At 41.0% G+C, this 25,476-nt stretch overlaps 1 protein-coding gene and 1 non-coding gene across 3 annotated transcripts in view; both read left to right on the top strand.

The window, feature by feature from the left end:
* The window catches only part of LOC126088545 (optineurin), a 140,212-nt gene that overhangs the window by 97,389 nt on the left and 17,347 nt on the right, over window positions 1–25,476 (top strand). For both annotated transcript variants that reach the window (XM_049906724.1, XM_049906723.1), the window contains exon 11: window positions 12,489–12,591. In XM_049906724.1, coding sequence (XP_049762681.1) covers window positions 12,489–12,591 — 103 coding nt within the window. The remainder of the gene's footprint in view (window positions 1–12,488; window positions 12,592–25,476) is intronic.
* Window positions 11,197–11,271, top strand: Trnas-cga (transfer RNA serine (anticodon CGA)). Its single transcript has one exon. It is a non-coding gene; the product is annotated as a tRNA-Ser (tRNA).

Here is a 25,476-nt window from a genome sequence, read left to right as displayed (position 1 = left end):
TCATAAAGGTCAATGTCAATTGGGAAGTCAGTATGTGACTGTTGATGTGAGTGAGGGTCGTTTATGAAGCACTTCAATAGGATAAAATGATATAAGGAAGGCAAGTCATCCTGTAAGAATGAGCAGGTTTTTCATTGCACCCTGAGTCCTTCCATTTATTGTCACTTTAACTAAAGAAACTTCTGTCGTAAGATGGAGTAATAAAATTCCTGGATCTGCCAGAGATTTCCCTAATTGCTGTAATACATAAATGCTTTCTGGACCAGCAGTTTTGCATGCTCTGTCCACCATTCCATAAGTGAATGATAATGGTCCTGGGAACACAAGCTAAGAATCCAGACCTCTTGAACAGTAATCACGAGGGAAGGGCCCTTTGAGAGATGTGTTCAACTTCCAGCGGAGCAATATAGTTTTGCTGGTTGCAAGGTTACAGCTGTGGCACAAGTGTGTATCATGTCTATCACTAACATTTACCCACACAAAAAATCATAAAAGTAGAAAAGATTGAATCTGTTGCTGGAAGTGGCTGTAAAATGCGTATACCTGCTGAGAGTGGGATAGTGACAGATCTATGGATCACATATTTGCAAGGTGTACACCAAATCGTCTAGTTCCTTACTGAAATTAAAATTAGAATTCTGATCCACAGGATGTGAAACACAATTGAAATCTCTGCCTAACTGATCTTTATGTAGAGTTTTATGAAACAAATAAACTATATCCTCTTAGTAAAATTACACTCAAACTGTGGGATGGCCATATCCTGAAGGGGCATGAAGAAGTATTAAAATAAGGTCACAAAATGTGCAGCCTATCCCTTGGCCATTATCAAGAACTTCGAAATTGGTCAGAGATATTTCCTCTCTGTAAAATAATGCAGTACCAGTAGATAGCTCAGGAGCAACATTACAGGAGGTAGAAAAGCTGGGAACAGAAAGATGAGCAAATAACACGTCTTGCAAAAATATCACATCTGCACTTGAGTTGTAAGTAAATTGCTGCATAGCAGGAAGTCTTAAGATTGGAACAAATTCTGTACACATTCGAGGTAAGGAAAGTAGAGGCCTGCATCGAGTTATACCAAAACAATTCAGGTGATTATTTGCAAGTGACCTTTGAGGTTGTGTTTCACAGTCCATAACAGAGTCAGTGGTTGAATCTGAATGTAAAGTGCTTGAATCCCTCTCCTCCACCTTCTTTATGATTTCTTTTTTTTCTTTTTCCCCATAATGCTGCATGCTAAATTTGAAAACACTGTTTATAGCGGCTTTGCGGTAATACAACTTCCACAGGTGGTAACATTGGGGGTTGGGGTTGGGCAGGGGAGGGGGTCCGAGAGAAATTCAGTATCACGCGTAGAGGAAGGATTCGGCACACCACTTTCTCCACAGGTGGGTGGTGTGGCTTCTGAAAATTGACAGAATGGTTAATGGTATGTTTTTCACTGTCACCACGTCTTCCTGTGGCACACTTGTGCTGATCTGGCTCTGATAAGCAGTGGCCTGTGGCATGCTTTCCTCACCCAGGAGTACAAAAAAAGGGTGGGAATACATTACAGGCTCAGGGATGTCTGGCAAGTCTGTCAGTGTAGAAGGGAGCTCTGCCACTAGTCCATCCTTATGTGATCCTGAAGGATGTGATCTGGTCTTGGAAGATATATCGGAGAGGGTACTGGATACTTTTGGATATTGAACAGCAGCTGACATGTTGTTGTCAGGTCTGAAATCGGTGAGGGGAGAGGCATCCTCCAACTGAATCTTTTCAGTAGGGTGTGGAAGAGAAGAGGCGTCGTTTGACTCCTCACCTTCTTGCATTTTCCTACACTTGTTTTGCAGTGGAAGTAATGGTGATGCAGAAGCTGCAGTGGCAAAGTCCCTACATGAGGTTAATGGTGGAACTTCACTAGGGCCATCAAGCAATGGCTCCTGTTGCCTCTCAGGAACTTGATTAGGCCCGATGACTGTTACTTGGGAAACCGTTTATGATGATCATTAGTGGATTTTAAGATGGTGACATGACATGGGAAATTTTTGTGGAGGTGTTCACTCTATGCATAAAACAGGTCCCTGATTAACCTTAACCAGACGTACACAAACACCGCAGTACCCACATCACGTGACACTTCACATTATTGAAAACTAACCCTTATGCTGAGATGGCAGTAGACCTTTTGAGTTGACCATCATGCTAGTATGGGTGTAGAGGGGCTCCACCCCCTGTGTAAATTATATTATGCAGTACCCACACACTTGTAAATGGATTGAATACCACTATAAACTTGTAAGTGATGTTCAGTGGACAAACGGAAGCAGAATAGTCAACTTTGGGTGGAAGATTAAATATCCTGACATTCATAAATGCCACCTCTGCATTTGCCAGAATAACCTTACTATTAGAACCATCACAATGAGTCAAAGGGACTTGTACGTGCCTCAGAAGGAGCCTCTTGACCTGAAGCAGGTTCAGAAACTTGACATAAAACACACATGATTCAGAAACGAAGTAAGCTGTATGGATGTGTTCCAAAGTTACTTTGATCATGTCTAGAAGCCAGTCATGAATTTCTAGCGAACCTGACTGCACATGCCATGTGGACTTCTCAAAAGTAAAACTGATGGTACACGTACATGGAATGTTCCTGTGAATTATGGGCAACATCACGGTGAAAGACAATTCCAGATCAAAATTGATTTATAGGTATGAGACGCTAACAGACAAACAATGATGTGGTGTTCAAAAGGTCTTGCACAGCACTAAAGGGGAAACAGGAAACTCCTTTGGCAATGCAATAGAGGCAGAACCTACTTGCCTGATGCGTGAAGTGAGAATACTGCTTGGCCCCAACCTCCTGCTGGACACACTGAACCATGGATACCCAAGCACAAAAATGTTAATAACTGTGGACCTCATACGATATTAATAAAAAAATGTTTGTTTTTAGACAATGTTTCACTGTATAGTGTTGAAAATACAGTTTTCCTTCATCAGCTCTGACCTTGATTTTTCAAAAACTAGGGAATGTCTAGCAAAAAGCTGAAACTTGCCCGCGAAAGGCAAAGGTCCCGAGTTCGAGTCTCGGTCGGGCACACAGTTTTAATCTGCCAGGAAGTTTCATGTTTTTCTTTATTTTCAATATACAGGGTTTTACAAAAAGATACGGCCAAACTTTCAGGAAACATTCCTCTTACACAAATAAAAAAAAAGATGTTATGTGGACATGTGTCCGGAAACTCTTAATTTCCATGTTGGAGCTCATTTTAGTTTTGTCAGTATGTACTGTACTTCCTCGATTCACCGCCAGTTGGCCCAATTGAAGGAAGGTAATGTTGACTTCGGTGCTTGTGTTGACATGTGACTCATTGCTCTACAGCACTAGCATCAAGCACATCAGTATGTAGCATCAACAGATTAGTGTTCATCACGAACGTGGTTTTGCAGTCAGTGCAATGTTTGCAAATGCGGAGTTGGCAGGTGCCCATTTGATGTACGGATTAGCACGGGGCAATAGCCGTGGCGTGGTAAGTTTGTATCGAGACAGATTTCCAGAACGAAGGTGTCCCAACAGGAAGACTTTCGAAGCAATTGATCGGCGTCTTAGGGAGCACGGAACATTTCAGCCTATGACTCGCGACTGGGGAAGATCTAGAACGACGAAGACACCTGCAATGGACGAGGAAATTCTTCGTGCAGTTGACGATAACCCTAATGTCAGTGTCACTGAAGATGCTGCTGCACAAGGTAACGTTGACCACGTCACTGTATGGAGAGTGCTACGGGAGAACCAGTTGTTTCCGTACCACGTACAGTGTGTGCAGGCACTATCAGCAGTTGATTGGCCTCCACGGGTACACTTCTGCGAATGGTTCATCCAACAATGTGTCAATCCTCTTTTCAGTGCAAATGCTCTCTTTATGGATGAGGCTTCATTCCAACGCGATCAAATTGTAAATTTTCACAATCAACATGTGTGGGCTGACGAGAATCGGCACGCAATTGTGCAATTACATCATCAACACAGATTTTCTGTGAACGTTTGTGCAGGCATTGTTGGTGATGTCTTGATTGGGCCCCATGTTCTTCCATCTACGCTCAATGGAGCACGTTATCATGATTTCATACGGGATACTCTACCTGTGCTGCTAGAACATGTGCCTTTACAAGTACGACACAACATGTGGTTCATGCACGATGGAGCTCCTGCACATTTCAGTAGAAGTGTTCGTACGCTTCTCAACAACAGATTCGGTGACTGATGGATTGGTAGAGACGGACCAATTCCATGGCCTCCACGCTCTCCTGACCTCAACCATCTTGACTTTCATTTATGGGGGCATTTGAAAGCTCTTGTCTACGCAACCCCGGTACCAAATGTAGAGACTCTCAGTGCTCGTATTGTGGACGGCTGTGATACAATAAGCCATTCTCCAGGGCTGCATCAGCGCATCAGGGATTCCATGCGACGGAGGGTGGATGCATGTATCCTTGCTAACGGAGGACATTTTGAACATTTCCTGTAACAAAGTGTTTGAAGTCACGCAGGTACGTTCTGTTGCTTTGTGTTCCCATTCCATGATTGATGTGATTTGAAGAGAAGTAATAAAATGGGCTCTAACATGGAAAGTGAGCGTTTCTGGACACATGTCCACATAACATATTTTCTTTCTTTGTGTGTGAGGAATGTTTCCTGAAAGTTTGGCCGTACCTTTTTGTAACACCCTGTAGAATGTCCTTGCAAGATTTGATCAAAATTGGTGACCCTCATGTTAGACCCTTCCCTTGTTAGTAAAATTATGTACCGTGTTCAGTTGAGCACAGTTGTGTTTTAAAAGTTAGAAAATGTATTCTCTAATTAATAACTGTTAAGTATTGTGAGATATATATACCACTGGCAGTGACATTAGTGACGCATCAGGGGGAGAATAAGCAGCTAATAACTGAATGCTCCATTGTACTTCTGAGGCATGTGATGTGGCCTACAACTTCATGTTACAATGTGCTGTACGGATTTGTGTCTAAATGCCACTACCTGTAGTTCTCAAAGATATATTGTTCTCTCCCCCCCTCCCCCTTCCAGTCGTAATATGATGAACTGTAGCAAGAATCGTGGAGAGACATGGCTGTTGAGTAGGTATGTTGTCTGTCTGCATATTGTAATAGTTTAACAGTTGGTGGTAAACAAGCTTCAGTATCAGCAATATGTGTGGTATACAGGATTTGGCAGAGAACAGCTGCTTGAGGGACACATTGTGATATTCTGCGTGGATGAGTGTTGTCAAGATAATATTGCACAATTTTCATCAGTTCCCCTTCATTTTCTGAAGCCGTTTTTAGTACTATGCAGAAGTAACTTTTTGAGCTGCCATTGCAGTCATGTTTTGACAAACTTTTCACTATTTTTCCGATGCATAACCTTGGTTCAATTGGTCTGTAAGACACAGTGTGGCTGGTTTTCTTTTGTTGTTATTTGTGACCCATATTGTTTGGAGAAATTGAGGATGCATAGCAGGTGCTGTAATGCATGTGATGTGCAAATATGTACTCATTGGATAACAGATTTTGTGTGTGTGCATGTGCGTGTACACGCAGTGGCTCTCACCCCCCCCCCCCCCCCCCCCCCACACACACACACACGCACACACTTGCATATCTCATCCATTATAGCACCTGCTGCGTGTGTGTGTGTGTGTGTGTGTGTGTGTGTGTGTGTACACATGCACGTACGCACACACTTGTGTGAATGTGTGTGTCGTTTCTATTTCAGAAGGTGGACTTTTTTTGTCTGCAAGCTTAAATGTTTAGCGGTCTTTTTCATTGCTCTTGCATTTTTTTTCTGAGTTGGCGTGCTTTTCTAGTTTTCCCAGGCTTCCAGTAGCTTTTCTAAATTTAGTGAAAGGTACAGAAATGAACACTCCTCCTGTTTTCTGTAGAGCTTCGATCAAAGTACAACCAGTTGTACTTACACTCCCATTTTTGCTTATACTTAATCTTGCGTTCAATACTTTGTTTAGAATTGCAATTTACGGATGGGCCAGAAATAGCACATTTATCGTTTGAAAACTGTGGAAGGGAAACTGAAGACTTGATAGACCTATGCAATTCATCGTCACAATCACTAGCACTTCTTTCAGTAGACTCACACTCATCTTTGTCTTTTGCAATACACTGTATTTTATTAGAAAAGAAAGAAATTAAAGTTTGTTATTTCAACATTGTATTTTGGCACATAACACTTCTTTTTATGTTATAAACTGACAAAGACCGCACGTAGTATACTACATAATCGCATCACACTTCCGTAGTAACCTGTCGACTGACTATTATAACCTTACAACAGTTTCAACAGTGCATTGAGTTTTTATCAACAATGAAAGCTTAGATTATACTCGTAGAGCAGCGTTGCCAAACGTCCCACTCATGGTGGAATGTACCGCTTCTCTAGGCAAAAATTGTGTATCCCCATTGACATTGCAAAATCATTGTCAAGTGTACACAATATTTGGTTTGAGCTTTGGACTCATCGATTAGGAAAAATCTGTACGACTCTTAAATCTTGGAAATATTCCCAGTAATGCAATAAAAAAAAATGAAAACAATCTTTTATAATGTCAGATGCTACTTCCAATTCCGTAGCAATACCCGGGGGCGTGTTTTGCAGCATCAGGTTTAGTCTAAGGGCAAATAAAGTATAGATACGAGTGGCGGATAAGAATAAAGTTCGCAGCAAGGGTGGGCTGTGTAGCTAAGAAATTAGCTTACAGTTTAAGCCAATTGGAGAGAGGAAAGGCGAACTTATTCCACACACTTTGCAACACTTAGTTTTACCGCACACTTATTATACAGCAACTGCTAATTTGTTGGTGTTGGCAATAATAATAATAATAATAATAATAATAAAAACAGAACAATCGATGCTAAGTGTTCCAAACCAAACCGATAAGTAACGAAACCAAACTATAGGGACCCAGCCGCCACCTATTGTGTTACACATTCATTTTGCGTGTAAAAACTGCATGTCATCACGACTTCTCCATAGTTGGCTCCAAACTTTGTTAGCAACAGCAGCTGGCGTAGTTTAAATTTTGTCACAACGGTACAAGTTAACAGACCAGGTGATAATTTTTGTGTTTCACCACAACTATAGATATGAATTTCTCGGGGGGAATTTCCAATTTCCTGGAAGACTTTCCCCCCGGGCCACCCCCTGAATTCATCACTGTTAGAAACCCTCTTGCGCAGCTGACACAAAGGAAAATACTTCCTACCATACAATTTACTTTAGTTTGTAGAGTATAGATACAGCTGTAATTGTATATTATTTCTGAATGTTTTTATTGCATTATATTAATTGTGAAGAGTAGCACCATCAGTTATCTGTCTGTTATGACAAAATTGTGAGAGGTACAATAAAATTCAAGACACCACTGCATTCCCATGGAAGTGTTCACCCATTGATGCATTTTGTCTGCCCACAGCAGCCATAGACTGTGGTCATGTGTGTAAGTTGTGCTTATGTAAATGTGCATGTGACTTGTGCTTCAGGTCTTTTGGCCGAAGCTAAAATGTGTAGCAGTCTTTTCATTGTGTCTGACTGCGACTCAACGTCTCCTCAATATGGTGACTAGAAGTCTATCCTTTTCATTGTGAGTATTTGTTGTAACATTTAAGATCGGCAGAACACCCAGAAGCACACTGTTAGTGATTTAGTTTGTTGGTTATTATCACTTAGAAAACTGGTGGAGGTGGTCTCAGAGTACAGGGTGAGCACAAAGTCTTTCCCTGAGTACAAAAATTTATTTGTAAGGAACTATGCTAGACACAGTTATGCAGTTTTTGAAGGGTTTCTTTATGGCTGCATTTCCTTATGACTATGTGCTGTCGCAGGACGGGTCGTTCTCTCACTATCCTTCAAACAATCTGTCCACCTACCTGGACAGGTTTCAGGTTGTCTGCCCCTTCACTCTGCAATGGCAGATATTGGTTTAGCCTACAAAAGCAACATTGAAGAAAATTAGACTAAATACCTACCATGCAAAGGCCACATAACTCCAGTCCATGGGTAGTAGCTGAAAGTTAGTTACACTTGTTTGTTCGGGATTCTTGCACGAGTCATTTGAAAAAATGTCACAGATTTCCTTTTAGTTGGTTTATTGTCTTTAAAACAAGGAAAATAGCTATCAAGTCCGTATTTAACAGACTGACTTCAGTTATGCAATGTTACTGACTGCCTGTGTAATAAGTTCACACCCAAAAGCAGCCAGAAGATATTTAGTCTGACCAGATATTTTAAATGTCCGAAACAGTCACTGACCCATGACCACTTGCGAATTAACACGTTCAGTCATTGAGTTGCCTTCTTGCGAAGAAACATTTGGAATAATATGTCTCATAATTTGCACGAAACACGCTACATAGATTTTATGTACGACTTGAAATGTTCAAATGCAAAATCTCCCAAAATAAATCACTCACAAATCTCAAACTTCCTCAAAATACTCAGTTTTAATCAACTGTGTGAGAACCTATCAAACATGTAGATTTCTTCATTTTGGTGCAAATTTAGTGAGAGTGATTGAACATAGGTGTTTTCCAGAAGACAGCCGCTGAGTGACTATATTGACTCATAGATCTGAGGCATCAAGCACTACTCAAATGCGCATGAAATTCTGAATTCCTATTGGCTAGTATGTTAAGCAGCCAATCAGATCATCTTGAGCACTTCTATATGTGCTGTATTTCTAATGCCAGCCAATCAGATTACCACAAGTAATTCAGACTAGAACTTTCGTAATTTCGAAACTAAATTTAATGAAAACAAAATAAGACTCCTTTCCACTAAATGAATTACTAACAAATTTAATACTCAGTGCCCATTCTGGCTGCCTTTTACAAAATCAAGCTCACTCTGACATGTCACAAATTCCCTTATTACACAACTACTTTCTCACACTTCCTTTTACACAGTTTTAATGAAATATCACATTCTCACTTTACGTATGACCTCCATTCACTCTCTGTCTCTCCAAAAAACACAATCAAAACACAATTAAATAACAATTTTCCAATGTACTATTAATTACATCAGAAATATGTGGCAGTGAAACTAAAGAAAGTTCCAGAAATGTAGATTATGTGAACCTATCCTCTTGGTTATAGTTTTAATTGATACTATAGAAGAATATGTTACAGACCCTAACTCAGTCTCGCAGTGCCAGCAAGATTATTGAGTGTTTTAGGTAAAAATTTATATCTCTGGAAGTATTGAAGTTGTTGTTGTTGTGGTCCTCAGTCCTGAGACTGGTTTGAATCAGCTCTCCATGGTCCTCAGTCCTGAGAATGGTTTGATGCAGCTCTCCATGCTACTCTATCCTGTGCAAGCTGCTTCATCTCCCAGTACGTACTGCAGCCTACATCCTTCTGAATCTGTTTAGTGTATTCATCTCTTGGTCTCCCTATACGATTTTTACCCTCCACGCTGCCCTCCAATAATAAGTTGATGATCCCTTGATGCCTCAGAACGTGTCCTACCAACCGATCCCTTCCTCTAGTCAAGTTGTGCCACAAACTCCTCTTCTCCCCAATCCTATTCAGTACCTCCTCATTAGTTATGTGATCTACCCATCTAATCTTCAGCATTCTTCTGTAGCGCCACATTTCGAAAGCTTCTATTCTCTCCTTGTCCAAACTGTTAATCGACCATGTTTCACTTCCATACATGGCTACACTCCATACAAATACTTTCAGAAACGACTTCCTGACACTTCATCTATACTCGATGTTAACAAATTTCTCTTCTTGAGAAACGCTTTCCTTGCCATTGCCAGTCTACATTTTATATCCTCTCTACTTCGACCATCGTCAGTTATTTAGCTCCCCAAATAGCAAAACACATTCTGTACTTTAAGTGTCTCATTTCCTCATCTAATTCCCTCAGCATCACCCGATTTAATTCGACTACATTCCATTATCCTCGTTTTGCTTTTGTTGATGTTCATCTTGTATCCTTCCTTCAAGACACTGTCCATTCCGTTCAACTGCTCTTCCAAGTCCTATGCTGTCTCTGACAGAATTACAATGTCATCGGCGAACCTTAAAGTTTTTATTTCTTCTCCATGGATTTTAATACCTACTCCGAATTTTTCTTTTGTTTCCTTTACTGCTTGCTCAATATACAGATTGAATAACATCAGGGAGAGGCTACAACCCTGTCTCACTCCCTTCCCAACCACTGCTTCCCTTTCGTGCCCCTCGACTCTTTATAACTGCCACCTGGTTTCTCTACAAATTGTAAATAGCCTTTTGCTCCCTGTATTTTACGCCTGCCACCTTCAGAATTTGAAGTTACTGATTTGAAATTGTAGCAGTATGGTTCTATTATCTGTAGAATTTGGTACACTAAGTATGAAAAAGATTGATTTATTTTTAATAGTACTACTTCAGATTCATAGAGAATATGTATAACGTATTGCATGCAGCATTACACAAATACAACACTCCCTGCGCTCAGTAGCCATCGCCCGCTGTGCCAGCATGAGAGCTAACATTTGCTCTCCTCCCGGCTCCACGGCAAGCTACACTTTCAATTCAGGGTGACAACTCATGATAATTTGCTACCTTGCAGCACTTTTTGTAAATGATAGTTCAACTCTAGAAGTTTTTATGGATACATTTTAACATGTGCACATTGCACGACACAATAACCTGGGAGTTGTTTGTCTGCCATTTCTTGTGTGAAACCTTTCCAGACCGGTAGGTTGGTAGAGACAGTCCAACATCGAGGCCACCAATAGCTGTTACGAAAACTGTCTTAAATTTCACAGGAAGAATCTTTATTTTTTGATGACCGATTTCAGACTTAAAACGTCCTGGCAGATAAAAACTGTGTGCCGGACCGAGACTCAAACTCAGGACCTTTGCCTTTCGTGGGCAAGTACTCTACCAACTGAGCTACCCAAGCACGACTCACGCCCTGTCCTCACAGCTTTACTTCTGCCAGTACCTCGTCTCCTACCTTCCAAATTTTACAGAAGCTCTCCTGCGAACCGTGCAGAACTAGCATTCCTGAAAGAAAGGATATTGCAGAGACATGGCTTAGCCACAGCCTGGGGCATGTTTCCAGAATGAAATTTTCACTCTACAGCGGAGTGTGTGTTGATATGAAACTGCAGAAGTAAAACTGTGAGGGCAGGACGTGAGTCGTGCTTGGGTAGCTCAGTTGGTAGAGCACTTGCCCGCGAAAGGCAAAGGTCCCGAGTTCGAGTCTCGGCCCGGCACACAGTTTTAATCTGCCAGGAAGTTTCATATCAGCGCACACTCCGCTGTAGAGTGAAAATTTCATTCTAGATTTCAGTCTTGTTTTCCACTGTCAAATCAGCCACAAGTGTTAGTCTTGCATCACATCAATCATACACCGAGGAGCACATGTCGAGGCCATGTTATTTAATATCACAGTTGTTCATTACGTGGCCAATTTTCCACTTGTATGACTGATGTAATGCAAGACCAAACTTATGCTTGTGTTGTTAGTGGACAAACTGTCTGAAACTGTCATCAGTGAGTAAATACATTGTTCCTTGCAACATAAGACGGTTTTTATAACACTTATTGGAACCACAAAAAAGTTGTAGATCCATTCAGCCCCAACATGCTGGAGATACCGGGGTCATGGCCACCATTACACCAGAAAAACCCTTCTTGATCTTTTTGTGGGGTTATGTTTAATATAAAGTGTTCAGTTCACCAATTCATGATGTGCAGGCTCTTACAGCACGAATACGAGATGTTGTAAAGGCAGTGACAGGAGAGACGTTGGCAAAGGCATGGAGTGAAATAAGAGTATTATTCAGATCTTCTGTGGGCAACAAATGAAGCACATGTGGAATTATATCCATAAAGAACTCTGCCAGTTAAGCTATCATTTACAGCAAACCACATAGCTCTATCTAACATAGCCCCATAGAAATATTTATTTATTTATTTTTTTTTTTTTAAATCAAGGGAACACTTTATACTCACACTGTATCTGGTTGTGCCTGAATAAGTGATGGGGAATTAAGGTTTTGTGCTTGGAAGGTACATCTTGCAGCAGCAGTTGTTGGGTTTAGAGCAACTTCAATGCAGTCCACACTTTAAAATTTTTACACGCATATTGAGATACGGACTCCTATTTATTTGAGGAAGCTAACTATAGGACTGTAATTACTTTGGTGAACTGAAATAGTTTGATTAATTCTCATTTCAGATTTCAGCATAATAGCTGGTTAACCCTGAAGATCTGTGTAATCAGTTGACATAATTCTTTCCATGTTCTGCACTTTTAGACTGCACATGCAGTTCTTCAACTCATGTGTTGGCAAAAGCTGTTACATGATGGTTTCTTCTTATTTTTTAAAAGTTTTTTACTGCTTTACTCTTCTTTCTCTTGGCTTGAAAAATGTTGTTGATGGCAATGCATGTATCTTACTTGCTCCCTATTACATTTATGTTTTCAGAGGTCGTTTGAATAGTGGTTGGAACACCTTTTCAGCTCCAGGAAGGCCTAGGGTAAATGGCCAGAACCAGCAACAAACTTCAGATGTAGAAGACAGACAGAGTGTAAGTATGCATACTGATATTATTAGATATTAAATCTAAATTTAAAAACCAGAAATAAAAAATTCTGACCACTTCTGAATTAATTTAAAAGGCACGTTCATTAAATGCAAGAGTTCCAGAGTGCTATTAAAGAAATAAAGCGAAAAAAGGAATAGATAAGAGAAGTCTTGCAAAACATATATGATAATGGGAAGTCCTGGGTGGAATATAAATAATGGGATGAGTAAAGGTAAACCCCCTCCCCCCCCCCCCCCCACACACACACACACACACTCTCTCTCTCTCTCTCTCTCTCTCTCACACACACACACACACACACACACACACACACACACACACTCTCTCTTTTACTGACTGCAGCTCAACTGGAATGGGGGATTAGGTCAGGTTCAGTGAGCAAGGGGAGAAAGGAGGTGGGTAAATGAAGGGAAGGGTTGCTGAAGAATGGGAGGGAAGGCAGTTAGCAAATGAGATCGGAATGTGCCACTGGTGAAAGCAGGAGTTATTTTGAGTGGCACACAGTTAAGTATAGGAGTGGACTGGAAAGGAAGACAGAACAGAAGAAGATGCAGACTACAGATACAAGAGTGTGAATATAGAATGAGTGAAAAGTAGAAAGGGGAAAGTGACTGTGGTGCAGGGGATAATGAAGATTAAAGTGAGGAGGATTTCATGATTGAAGGACATGTTGTAAGGACAGTACCTATCTCCTAATTCAGAGAAGCTAGTATTGGAGGTGAGGATCCAAATGGCATGAATTGTCAGATGGCATTTCAAGCTGACCATGTCATACTCAGCAGTGTATTCTGCTAGTAAGTGGTCAAGCCTACTGTTGGCCATACTTTGGTAGTGCCATTCATTTGGGTTGGCAAGTTGATGTGGGTGGCCCTGCCTCTGATAGGCAGAATTGATCCAATAGAGACAGATCATGCTGCTGAGCACATGTTAGACTACTGCTTCACAACCCATGCCATCTGTATACTTCCCCATTTCCTTCTCAACACAACTCACCACAATACCAGATTTTGCAAATTATGTTGATGGGAATTGTTCTTACAACACATATTTGAGTCTCCCAGTTCTCTTGGCCTGAATCTCTGCTAGTGCTCCCATCATCAGCACTCACCCTCCTTCCACTCATTCAACATTCACACCTTCATCTTGACAGTCTCTTACAATTCACTTTTCCATTACAACTCCTAGGCTGACTGACTGAGTGCATACATCCATGCGCACGCACATACGCACGTGTGCATGCTCTCTGAAGAAAGACATTGTCCAGAAACTTCTGTCTTGTTTTTAATGCCTTTTGTCTGTCCAATACATAATCTAGACCGTGAGTTCTTGATTTTACTCCTTCCAATTATATATAAAAATCTTGTGTTGAAGACTGTAAAATAAGTCTCTTTGAACTTCATTTTAAGTGAAACACAATTGTGTGGAAGCTCTGGAATGGCACACCATCCTCAATACTGCTTTCATTTTGACCTTTCTGTATTTTAATATTTTAGATTACTAGGAAATACTATCCTCCTGCTAAAAGCAAAAGACTTGGTTTCACCCTTCATGCGTTACAGTCACAGTTACAAGTGTCACTTTGTAGTGTTTTTTAATTACCTTTTTATGGGTTATAGTTATATGGGTTATAGTTATATGAATTTATGAGCATATATTGCGAGTATTTAGTCTTTTGAACTAAAAATTCCTAATAACTTGTACTGTATATTTTATTTCATTAACAAATTCATCTTGTTTGAGGATAAAATCTGTCTTAATTGGTTTGAATGGGAACATCAGTTAGCACATAACCCTTCACTACGCCACTTGACTGATGTGCAGACACATACTCACTGCAGAAAGTTGGCCTTCTTCAGTATGCCATGAAATTGGTTACAAATAATGATAAAAAATGTAATAACTATTAATCATTTTACCTCCTGTATCACACGTCATTGATTGAGAACTGTATGGCAGCTCTTTCTCTAAGTTTTTTTACACCAACCCTGTTCCACAAGTGGAGTATGACTTCCCAGCACCTACTTGAATAGTCAGTCACACCAGAATCATTCAGTTAAATCCCGCCCTTCACAGGCTTCATCATCAGAAACCAGTCAGAATACAGAATACCTAATTCTGACTGTGTTTCCGTTAAAAGGATTTTTCTTGTTGGCGCGGGCCGGAGTGGCTGAGCAGTTCTAGGCGCTACAGTCTGAATCCGCGCGACTGCTACGGTCGCAGATTTGAATCCTGTGTCCCTCGCCACATAATTTGGCCTTCATCGGCAGCTATTTCACTTTCTATGCTGTTTTTATCCCCCACCACTACTGGCTCCTCTGAATAGCTGGAACTGTTCCTCAAACACTTTTGTGGTGCTGATTAAGGGATAGCTATTGTGGCTTAAGTTTAATGTTTGGAAGAAGTGTTACTCAAGCTCCCTGCTAAATAACTTAAGGTGTATACCAATAGGGTTTCTTTCAGTAGTCTGTGCATTCCTGCCCTTGTCCAGCTAAATTATGCCCCATTTTTAATAATCTAAATATTAAAAGGACATACAACCCTAACGTGTTTCCTTCCTTAGTCTTGTATCCTTGCTGGTCTCAACCTCCACTAGTTCCTGTACCCTATATGTTTGCGTTTCCTCAGAAATTCTCTGCCCCTCTCATTGTTTTGGTACCGTGTACAGTACCCCATCTCAATAACTTCGCAGTTGACTATAATTTTTGCATCCCTGTTCATGCCTTGCTGTCCTTTTCAGAGCTGTTGTTTCAATACTTATACTGCCATCCTCCACATGCATATCAGCAACAATTCTCCCCCCCCCCCCCCCCCCAAAAAAAAAAAAAAAAAAAACAATCTCCCTCATCTGTGCAACAAATCACTAATCTTAATTGTACTTCTTAGAGTTCACGCTGATGAAGTCTTGTAAGAAATCATTTCTGGGTCATCTTTTTGGCTGCTGATGACATCAGTACCAGTTTCCAGCATCCAGTGGAAGGAGACGTTGTCCAGGGTGGAGGAGCTGGTTTGGTCCTTCTGCAGTCCATCCAAGCATCTTGCGGTCAAAGTTTACTCTGCTGGCATAAGAGAGAGCGAGTTTTCTAAGAACATAAGTGTGTTCCAACACTTGTTTAAAATAATCTGCAGAAAAGTTGTGGCAGGAACACACTTTTCGGAGGAGTGCTATTTGCAGAAATAGTAATAGCCATTAAAGTGCCTGCATTATGTTCCTGAGGCTTATTGGCTGAAAAACCTGAATGTTGAAACTGTTTCATTGAAGGACTTGGAGTTAACGAAACCAGCAAGTCAGCTAGCTGACAACTCACCTGTTACCAAATCCTGGCCTCTGGGTGGTGGTGGTAGTGTTTTACGTATAAAGTTTTTAACATTCCTGAAGCAGAATTTAGTGATCCTTTGTGATAACAAAAGCTATTTTTTTGATACAGAAAGTGTACAGTCTTTAATAAAAATGATAGACTTGGCGAGGTGTAATTCAAAACAGTAAATTACATTGTTTCTGAGGAACTGGAAATTTGTATTTTTTTGTGATTATCTCCCCCCCCCCTGTTGACTTTAAACTCTCAGCCCGTTTTGTCTTTACATGCAGATTTTTGGCGTAAATTGCTGGGACCAGCATAACAGCTGGATTTTGGCTTGTTGGATGCAGTTAGAGAACTACAGGGCATTCAGTATTGGTTTTGGAGATGTAACAAGTTCAGTCCTATTTCAAAGGTGCTAGCAAGGTCGGCGACCTTTATTTGGACTTGTTTCAATATTGTAAAAGCGTTCAGAATCCACCAGTTGCTGCAACCTTGACTAAGACTTCTCATTTAGCCACATAATCACTGAGATGAGACATGAGCAACATTTTATTGATCATGTTCTACTTACCTGTTTTTCACCTTTCTCCTTTTTATTTTAGTTCTTTTGTGTTTGCCCACCTGTTCTCACAAAGTCAATTATTCAAATTCGTCAGTGCACAGCTTCCAGAGAGATTGTCATTGTTTGTATGTGTGCTGTAATAAAGAAGAGAAGTTCAAATAAAGCTGAACTACAGTGTTAAACCCCCTTCTATACCGTGAGTTTGTCCCCCCCCTCCCCCCTTCCTCCCCCTGAAATAGCTTTTTTTCCCAAGCAGGTGTTCTTATTCCACACAGGGTTTTCTGTCAACTATTACAAAATTGGTTTGCAGATGTTTATGTAGTGACAACTTTCGTCACCAAGTGTGTTGACTAACCAGGTTTCATTGAGTGACCTCTGTGTGTGTGTGTGTGTGTGTGTGTGTGTTTTCTATTTTTATTTTTTTAAGTAGCAGTGTTTGAAGTGCAGTGGTTATTCAGTTTTCTGTTTGTTTGTCATTGGTTACCACAGCTAACCAAATGATAGCAAAATTATATTTATATGTTTATTTGAAATACTGAAACAAAGCTGATAAAATCCATTCATAGCAACAGGTTCAACAAGTGTTACATAGATAAAAATCTCATTTCAAAATGTGGTCAAATACAAATTAACATAATCACTGTAGGAGCTAAGATGACAAAAAAGAAGTAGATATAATCTAAAAACTAGATCACATCATCAGCTTCTCTTGCACTGAGTCGAATAGTCGGGACTGTAGGGTGAATGCTCAAAGGTCTCCCATCCAAACCGCAGCAAATGACTGTGTGTGATGTGGTCTGTGTGGTATTGTGCAAAAGCATAATGCCTCTACTTCACATTCCACACTTCTTTTTCTGGATTGTCCTTCAGAAGCTTCCCCATGTCTGACAGTAACACTCAGCATTTACAGCCTCCTTTCACAGTAAACACTTATCGGGAAGATGCCCTATTAATTGCAGAAAACAGTGAACCTGATTATTTTGACAAAGATGTCTGCTTGAATTTGGTCCTCACATTAGAATTACTTCACTACCAGTGCAGGGATTTTATTTAGTTGGTGTCCATACATCACCCTCATTATATCTCTGTTCATAATATGAGAGAGAGATTGTCTGCTTTAAATTGGTCTTCACAGGAAAAACACAGTGCGGCCAGTGCATGGATTTTTGTTTGGATTTTGCTGTGGCGTGTATCTCCCTTGTTTCATCTCTGTTTGTTACATGAGTGTGAAGCTTACCACCTTCCTCTTCATACCGATGAAAGAATGTCATTGTTGCAGTCAGATAATTGTTTTGAATACACATGTGAGCTGCCTTGACACCCATCTTGCTTACACTTTCTGAAAACCAAGCCATTGGGTAACTGTTTTGTATAACAGAGTGTGAGATATCTAAAGGACTGGATCAGATAAGTCTGATATTGTGAAACAATGGCTCTGTGAAAATTTACATATTTGCATGTTACAGGGAACATAATTACAACCTATTGTTATGATGTAATGAGTTAGTTATAACTGGAAACTAATAGATTGTCACAGCAAAAAGTGGAGGACCCTATTGACCATTCACATGGTTTGTGTTTTACATTGTCCTTAAGCTATCTTAAATTTTATTTTCCTTGCTACCTGCTTTCCATCAGTTGTGTTATCACAAGGAGCAATTAGACACTATAGTCATTATCACACACAGTATTTCAGCCGTCGGTAAACTGCCTGCAATATTGTCTTACCATACTGTCACTTAGAATGTTGACAAATACAGGATGCATTGGCAGTATATCTCTGTAGGAGTTTGCTCCTGAGTAGGCATAAATCTGATAAATACGGAGCTTACAGTCAATGTGTAACAATATTAATGCTGCCATCATCTTCTAGTTATGTGAAATAATTAATCTGGTAATCTTGTCAGGAGATTTTGGTGATATGATCCTGTGGCCCTTTACCCCATTTGAACATGATCTGTTAGTACCACACCTAGCCTTTCCCAAAAATGCTGAGTGTCACATTATTTGGTGATGGTTGCATCTTCACCTTATTTGGCAGTGGTGAATTCATGTTTCTCATGCTTGCTTTGCTACTTTGTATATTGTCATATGTCGAGCATTATCCATAGTTATTAGACGGCTAAAAAAGTCATCAGGAATGGCCTGCTGCTGCATCTATTCAGGATGAACGGACGTGAACAGGTACTGAACCAAGTGGCCAGTAACCTTTCTCATGTTCAAAATGTCAAATATAATGTTGAGAACTGATCCATGGCTAATTTTCTTTTCTGCACTATCCCCTCAGTTGTGATCTTGGAGAACCAGGACCTCCACTTCTCTTGTGATTCCTAGTACTTCGCAGAGAGGCGGTCAGCCAATTCATTCTTCACCATTCACTCATTTGACCACACTCAACATGTATGTGGCTTTTAACCACTGTGTCATGTGATGGTATATTGTTGCCATATATTTCCACCAACTCAGTGTGGACTGTTGCAGCATTGTTCCACTTTGGCAAATTACCACATGATACTCCACTTTATCAGTGAGCCGTGTCATTTTGATTTGGATGCCCTAACACAGGCATGGGCAAATATTGGCCAGCGGGCAACATGTGGCCCGCTAATGGTTTTCATGTGGCCCGCCAAATGCAGCTGAGGCACACATGACAGCTGTCTCTGGCTGCCGAGGCCAGACTGAGCAACTGGCCTCAGCAGCCAGAGACATTGTGATCTTTGTTTGTGTGAATGTTTAGGTTACATTATCTGTTTCAGAAGAAGGCTTTCTGACCAAAAGCTTATGCGTTTATTTTTGTTGTGCCTGTCTGTGGTTCATCATCTCTGCTATATGGTAACAGACTATCCTTTTATACGAGGGCTATCCACAAAGTACATTACGATTTGGAATTAAAAATAAATAAAGTATTGGAAAAATTTTTTATTATATACAGATGAAAGCCACACTTAAATACTACTTTTCTACATAATTGCCATTTAAATTAAGGCACTTATCATAGCGATGGACGAGCTTGGAAATTCCTTCGTCGTAAAATTCGGCCGCCTGTGCCTTCAACCACATGATTACCTCTCCTTGAAGCTGTGCATTGTCATCAAAACGCTGCATAGCCAACCACTTCTTCATTGCTGGGAATAAGTGGAAGTGGCTCGGTGCCAGGTCGGGACTGTACTATGGATGAGAAAACAACTCCCACTTAATAGATTCGAGAACTTCACGAGTGACATTTGCCGTGTGGGCCCGGGCGTTGTCGTGAATCAGCAAGATCTTTGAGCCCAACTTTCCCCTGCACTTGTTCTGTATTGCTCTTCTGAGGTTGCACAGAGTTTGGCAATACCTTTGAGTGTTTATTGTAGTGCCTCTTTCCAGGAAATCCACAAAAATCACACCTTTTCTGTCCCGAAAGAGGTAACCACGTGGTTGAAGGCGCAGGCGGCCGAATTTTACGACGAAGGAATTTCCAAGCTCGTCCATCACTACGATAAGTGCCTTAATTTAAATGGCAACTATGTAGAAAAGTAGTATTAAACTGTGCCTTTCATCTGTATATAATAAAAAAAAATTCCAATACTTTATTTATTTTTAATTCCAAAACGTAATGTACTTTGTGGATAGCCCTCGTAACATTGTCAGAAGAAAGGGATGAGAACTCTCAGTATCTGTTTTGCAGTTGCAGAAGCGAAGATTACCACAGTTTTGCAGTTACAGTTACATGGCAATGTGAATGTGAAAATCTGTGAAACTGTCTGTCTCTGTGTGTATGCCAACAGTTGGCTCCAGATAAAATTATATTATGTCTTCAGCGCACCAAAAATAATTAAATAGTACTGAAAATTGGTTTTAATTGTGGTCTTTGTTTATGAAAAATATGAAATGTAAAACCAAGTCACAGGCAGTGCACCTGCACTGCCATTTAAATGTGGCACATTCACACTTCCCACCTTTTCGTGTTCAGTGTACCATACCAATGGGGGAAATGTGCAGCGAGGCTGAGTGTTACAGCACTCATACCAAGGCGTGGGTCATGGGCCCAATTCATGGCCATCCTGATATATGGTATCAAACTTTTGATAACAAAATAGTATTGAAACTGTGTAATGTAATGGTGTGTCATACAAAAAATACAGTCTATCGAATTATGTACACTTTAACCAGTTCCTTTATTTCACATATTCTCTTTACATATATCTCTGAAATTGTAGCCTAATAGTGTTTGTGTGCATCAAATGTGTGTAGTTCCTCAATGCAACTTAGCCTTGATCTCCAGACATAACAGGTAGTAATTAAAACACCAAAAGAGCCCATTAGTCCACTCTCTTAGTGCAGCAGAATAATAATTATCTGTATTTACACAATCTCAACAGCAATCTTCAGTGCAAACTCTGTACTGATCAGGTCTCAGACTCTGAGACAATTATGTTGGGCAATATGACACTGTCAAAAACTTTTAACTGCCTGTATCATGTAGCAACACATTTGCATTAAACAAAACAACAAATTAAACCAACATTAAATTTTTGTGTAGCTTTTTTTCCATATGTGATAACACCTTGATTTTCATACCTCTTGTCATGAAAAAGTTGTGTAATTTCAGTTTTCATACTGATCTTTTGCCTTAAATGTACACAACTATTTATGGTCTATTCTGTGAAGCTTTCAACAGTGCAGCTTGGACAAACATTCATAAATGAATAAAAAACAATATTTCTTGCTCGTGGAATCATAATTTTCATCTTCCAGGGGCAAAAGAGTTAATAGATTCAAAAGGTGGACAAAGGTATACAGAAGGATGGTGGAAATTCCTGCAGAAAGAGGCATTGGAGGGATTGGGAGGTCAGAGATAGTGCATCACTAAATGTTGTGTACTACAGTTCAAAGAAGGTAGAAGGGCAGAAAAAGGCTGAGGGGGAGCTAACATGGGTGGAGTCATAGTTAGCACAATAAAAAGATATGTGGAAGTGTAAATTACAATCTCTGGAGATAGTAGAAACAGGCCCTCATTACATAGCAGGTGCTCAGATATAACAAACTCAGCAACTGGGTACTAAATTCTAATAAGCTGGACAGCTTTTGCCAAGCCTGGAAGGACAGTCCACAGCTTATGAGGTGTGATCAGAATGTAATGGGATTTTTTTTTTTTTTTAATTTTGCCACCTTTATGTATCTGATTTTCATTATTTAATTTTTTTTTTATCTTGCTGATAAACGTGTTCCTGATGTATGTTTGCATTTTCAGCTGTTTTCAGTATTTGTTTTATTGGTGACAGTCAAAAAAGTTTGATTTGTTTTCAAGTTCTCAGTGAATTTTTACTTTTGATAAAGGTGGGTCAAAGAATTTGCTTTAAATATTGCTTGAAAAATGGGATAAAGTGCAACACCATTCAGAATGTTGGCTGTGGCTTTTGGCAAGTCAACTCTGGGTAAGACAAGAGTTTAAACATTTCAGAGAGGATTGAGAAGACTTTCAACGACAAACACCCTGGTTGCCTTAGCACATCTATTACTGACAACAGTGTGGAAGAAGTAAAGAAAATGGTTCTGGAAAATTGCCAGAGCACTATCAGAGAGGTGATGATGCTGGCATATCCTTTGGCTCGAGAGCAAAGTAATTTTTTGCATGTTCTGGGCATGAAATGTGTAGCAGCAAACCTTCTTCCAAAATTGTTGAATGTCGACCAAAACAATATCACTTAGACACTGCTCAGGAAATGCTGAATGAAGTCAACATTGAACCAGAACTTCTAAAGAAAGTAATAGCAGGTTATGAAACATCGGTATATGAGTATGAGGTCGAAACAAATTCCCAGTCGTCCCACTGGAAACTGCCTGAAGAGCCAAGCCGATAAAAAGTTCATCAAGCTCAATCACATGTGATGGTTCTTCTCACTGTTGTCTTTGATTACAATGGGATAGTGCATCATGAGTTCCTGGCTTATAGTTGTATGGTCAATAAGGAATACTACTTGTTTAACTGTTTGAGAAATAGATACACCTTACTAGGCTACCTACAACAAAATTAAAAGGTTAGATTGTTACTCACCACATAATAAAAATGATTGTTAAACATTTAAACTTTCCAACATAAAAGTCCCTCTTCCGAAATACAAAACACAAGCACAACTTGCAAACACTTGGCTACAGTCTCTGGGCGTTGGGGCAGAAAACATAAACACATTGCCACAAGCACAACTTGCAAACAATTGGCTACAGCCTCTGGGCTCTGGAGCATGACAACAGACTGCGAGTGCATGTGATGCACGCAGAATCTGCTGGGATGGGTGCTGGGGTAAGGACACAGCATGGGACGGGAGGGGAAGGATAGCAGTGGTGGCAGATGCTGTGCTGCCTGTGGGAGCTTGCAGGGGACAGGATGGGCTGCTACATGCAGTCAGAAGGCTGGAATAGGGAGGGGGGCATGGAATGTAAGGGAGAGCAGAGAAGTAGAGAAGGGGAAAAGATAAGTAGGTGTATTTGTGGGATTGTGGGATAGAAGGGGTGTGTAGTGCATGGGAGCAGGGAAGGCAGTAGGTATGTAGAGGAAGGGACTAGCGAAGGTTGAGACCAATCGGAATATCGGAACAAAGGATATGTTGTAGAAAGAGTTTCCACCTGTGCAGTTAATAAAATCTGATGTTTGTAGGAAGAATCCAGATGGCACTGGCTGTGAGGCAGTCATTGAAGCGAAGTGCATAGTGTTGGGCAGCACATTCAGCAACTGTTTGGTCCAAGACACTTGGCATATTAGGGAAGGGACCGCTCATCACTACAGATTCAATGACGTTTGATGTCTAGGCGGTACAGAACAGATTTCTTGGTATGAAATGGTTGGCAGCTGTCAGAGTGGAGGTATTGGTGGTTGTAGGTATGTTTGATATAGACAGAGGTACTGACATAGCTATTCTGGAGTTGGAGGTCAAGTTAGAGGAAGGTGGCTTTGTTGGGGTAAGGAAGACCAGGTGAAGGTATTGGGGTGAAGGTTTAGAGGTTCTGGAGGAATGTGGATAGGATGTCCTCACCAACTGTCCTAATCATAAAGGTGTCATCAATGAGTCTGAACCAGTTGAGCTGTTTGGGATTCTGATTGCTTAAGAAAGATTCCTCTAGGTGGCCCATGAATAGGTTGGCATATGATGGTGCCATTCAGGTGCCTATTGCTGTACCATGGTTTTGGTGATGCCTTCAAAGGATAATTAATTGTGAGTGACGACATATTACGTCGTGGCAACCAGAAAGGACGTTGTAGATTTGGAGTCATTTGTGCATTCAGAAAAGTGGTATTCAATAGGGGCAAGGCCATGAGACCACTGGGGATGTCAGTGTAGAGGGAGGTGGTATCGACACTGACGTGCTGGACACCAGGTGGTAAAGGAACACGATTTATGAAGAGTCAGTGGGGGAAATGGTTGAGCAAAGATTCTCTCTGTGAGGACACAGTAACTGGCCACAGTCCTACCGCCAAGATAAAAGAATTGAACTATAGTCCCTGTCCTATTACATTCTCTGCTCCCATTCCAGCATTATACACATCTTCATTCCATCAACGCACCCACTAGTCTTTTCTTTTCCGCTTTTCTACTTACCTCATCTCCCTTTTCTGCCTCACACCCCACCCTTACCCCCACCCCTTCATTACCCTGATGCACCTTACCGATTCTGCATCCAGAAACCTGTTCTGTTCGCGCTATGTCTGTGCATGCTCCCACAGACAGCACAACTTTTTCCCCCATCCCTACCCTGCTACCCTCCCTCTCCTGACGCTATCCCTCCTTACTCCAATAGACTACTGTGCATGTGACACACATGCACAGTCATCAGTCAGGCCACAGTGTTTGGAGACAGTGGCCATGTGTGTGTGAGTTATGCTTGTGTGAATGTGTGTGTTTTCTATTTCAGGAGAGGGACCTTTTTTGTCGAAAGCTTAAATGTTTAGCAGTCTTTTTCATTGTAGCTGTCCTTGATTTAACAGCATCTTTATGTGGTGAGTAGTAGTATATCCTTTTCATTTTTTGTTATTTCGTTGTGGACTTCCCATTTTTGTACTGTGCCATTTGCCAGACAGCAGAAAGCAGTTAATAGTCTTCAGTGATTTCAATGTAGATTTTATAAAGAATTGTGGTAGGAAGAAATCTTACTTGAACCTACAATTTGATCTCACAAGGAGAGGAATCCAGCTGTGGGACAGACTTTTTCAAAACACCTGTATGTTGATGTAGGCGAAGATCCCAAGAATCACACACTGCAGCCTTTCATCCTGGTGGGCCCTTGTCTTTGAATAATACACTCCTGGAAATTGAAATAAGAACACCGTGAATTCATTGTCCCAGGAAGGGGAAACTTTATTGACACATTCCTGGGGTCAGATACATCACATGATCACACTGACAGAACCACAGGCACATAGACACAGGCAACAGAGCATGCACAATGTCGGCACTAGTACAGTGTATATCCACCTTTCGCAGCAATGCAGGCTGCTATTCTCCCATGGAGAAGATCGTAGAGATGCTGGATGTAGTCCTGTGGAACGGCTTGCCATGCCATTTCCACCTGGCGCCTCAGTTGGACCAGCGTTCGTGCTGGACGTGCAGACCACGTGAGACGACGCTTCATCCAGTCCCAAACATGCTCAATGGGGGACAGATCCGGAGATCTTGCTGGCCAGGGTAGTTGACTTACACCTTCTAGAGCACGTTGGGTGGCACGGGATACATGCGGACGTGCATTGTCCTGTTGGAACAGCAAGTTCCCTTGCCGGTCTAGGAATGGTAGAACGATGGGTTCGATGACGGTTTGGATGTACCGTGCACTATTCAGTGTCCCCTCGACGATCACCAGTGGTGTACGGCCAGTGTAGGAGATCGCTCCCCACACCATGATGCCGGGTGTTGGCCCTGTGTGCCTCGGTCGTATGCAGTCCTGATTGTGGCGCTCACCTGCACGGCGCCAAACATGCATACGACCATCATTGGCACCAAGGCAGAAGCGACTCTCATCGCTGAAGACGACACG

This window comes from Schistocerca cancellata, chromosome 6, assembly GCF_023864275.1.
Source record: "Schistocerca cancellata isolate TAMUIC-IGC-003103 chromosome 6, iqSchCanc2.1, whole genome shotgun sequence".
Lineage (NCBI taxonomy): Eukaryota > Metazoa > Arthropoda > Insecta > Orthoptera > Acrididae > Schistocerca > Schistocerca cancellata.
The sequence above is the reverse complement of the archived record's forward strand: the minus strand, read 5'-3'. Positions and strand labels throughout refer to the sequence as shown.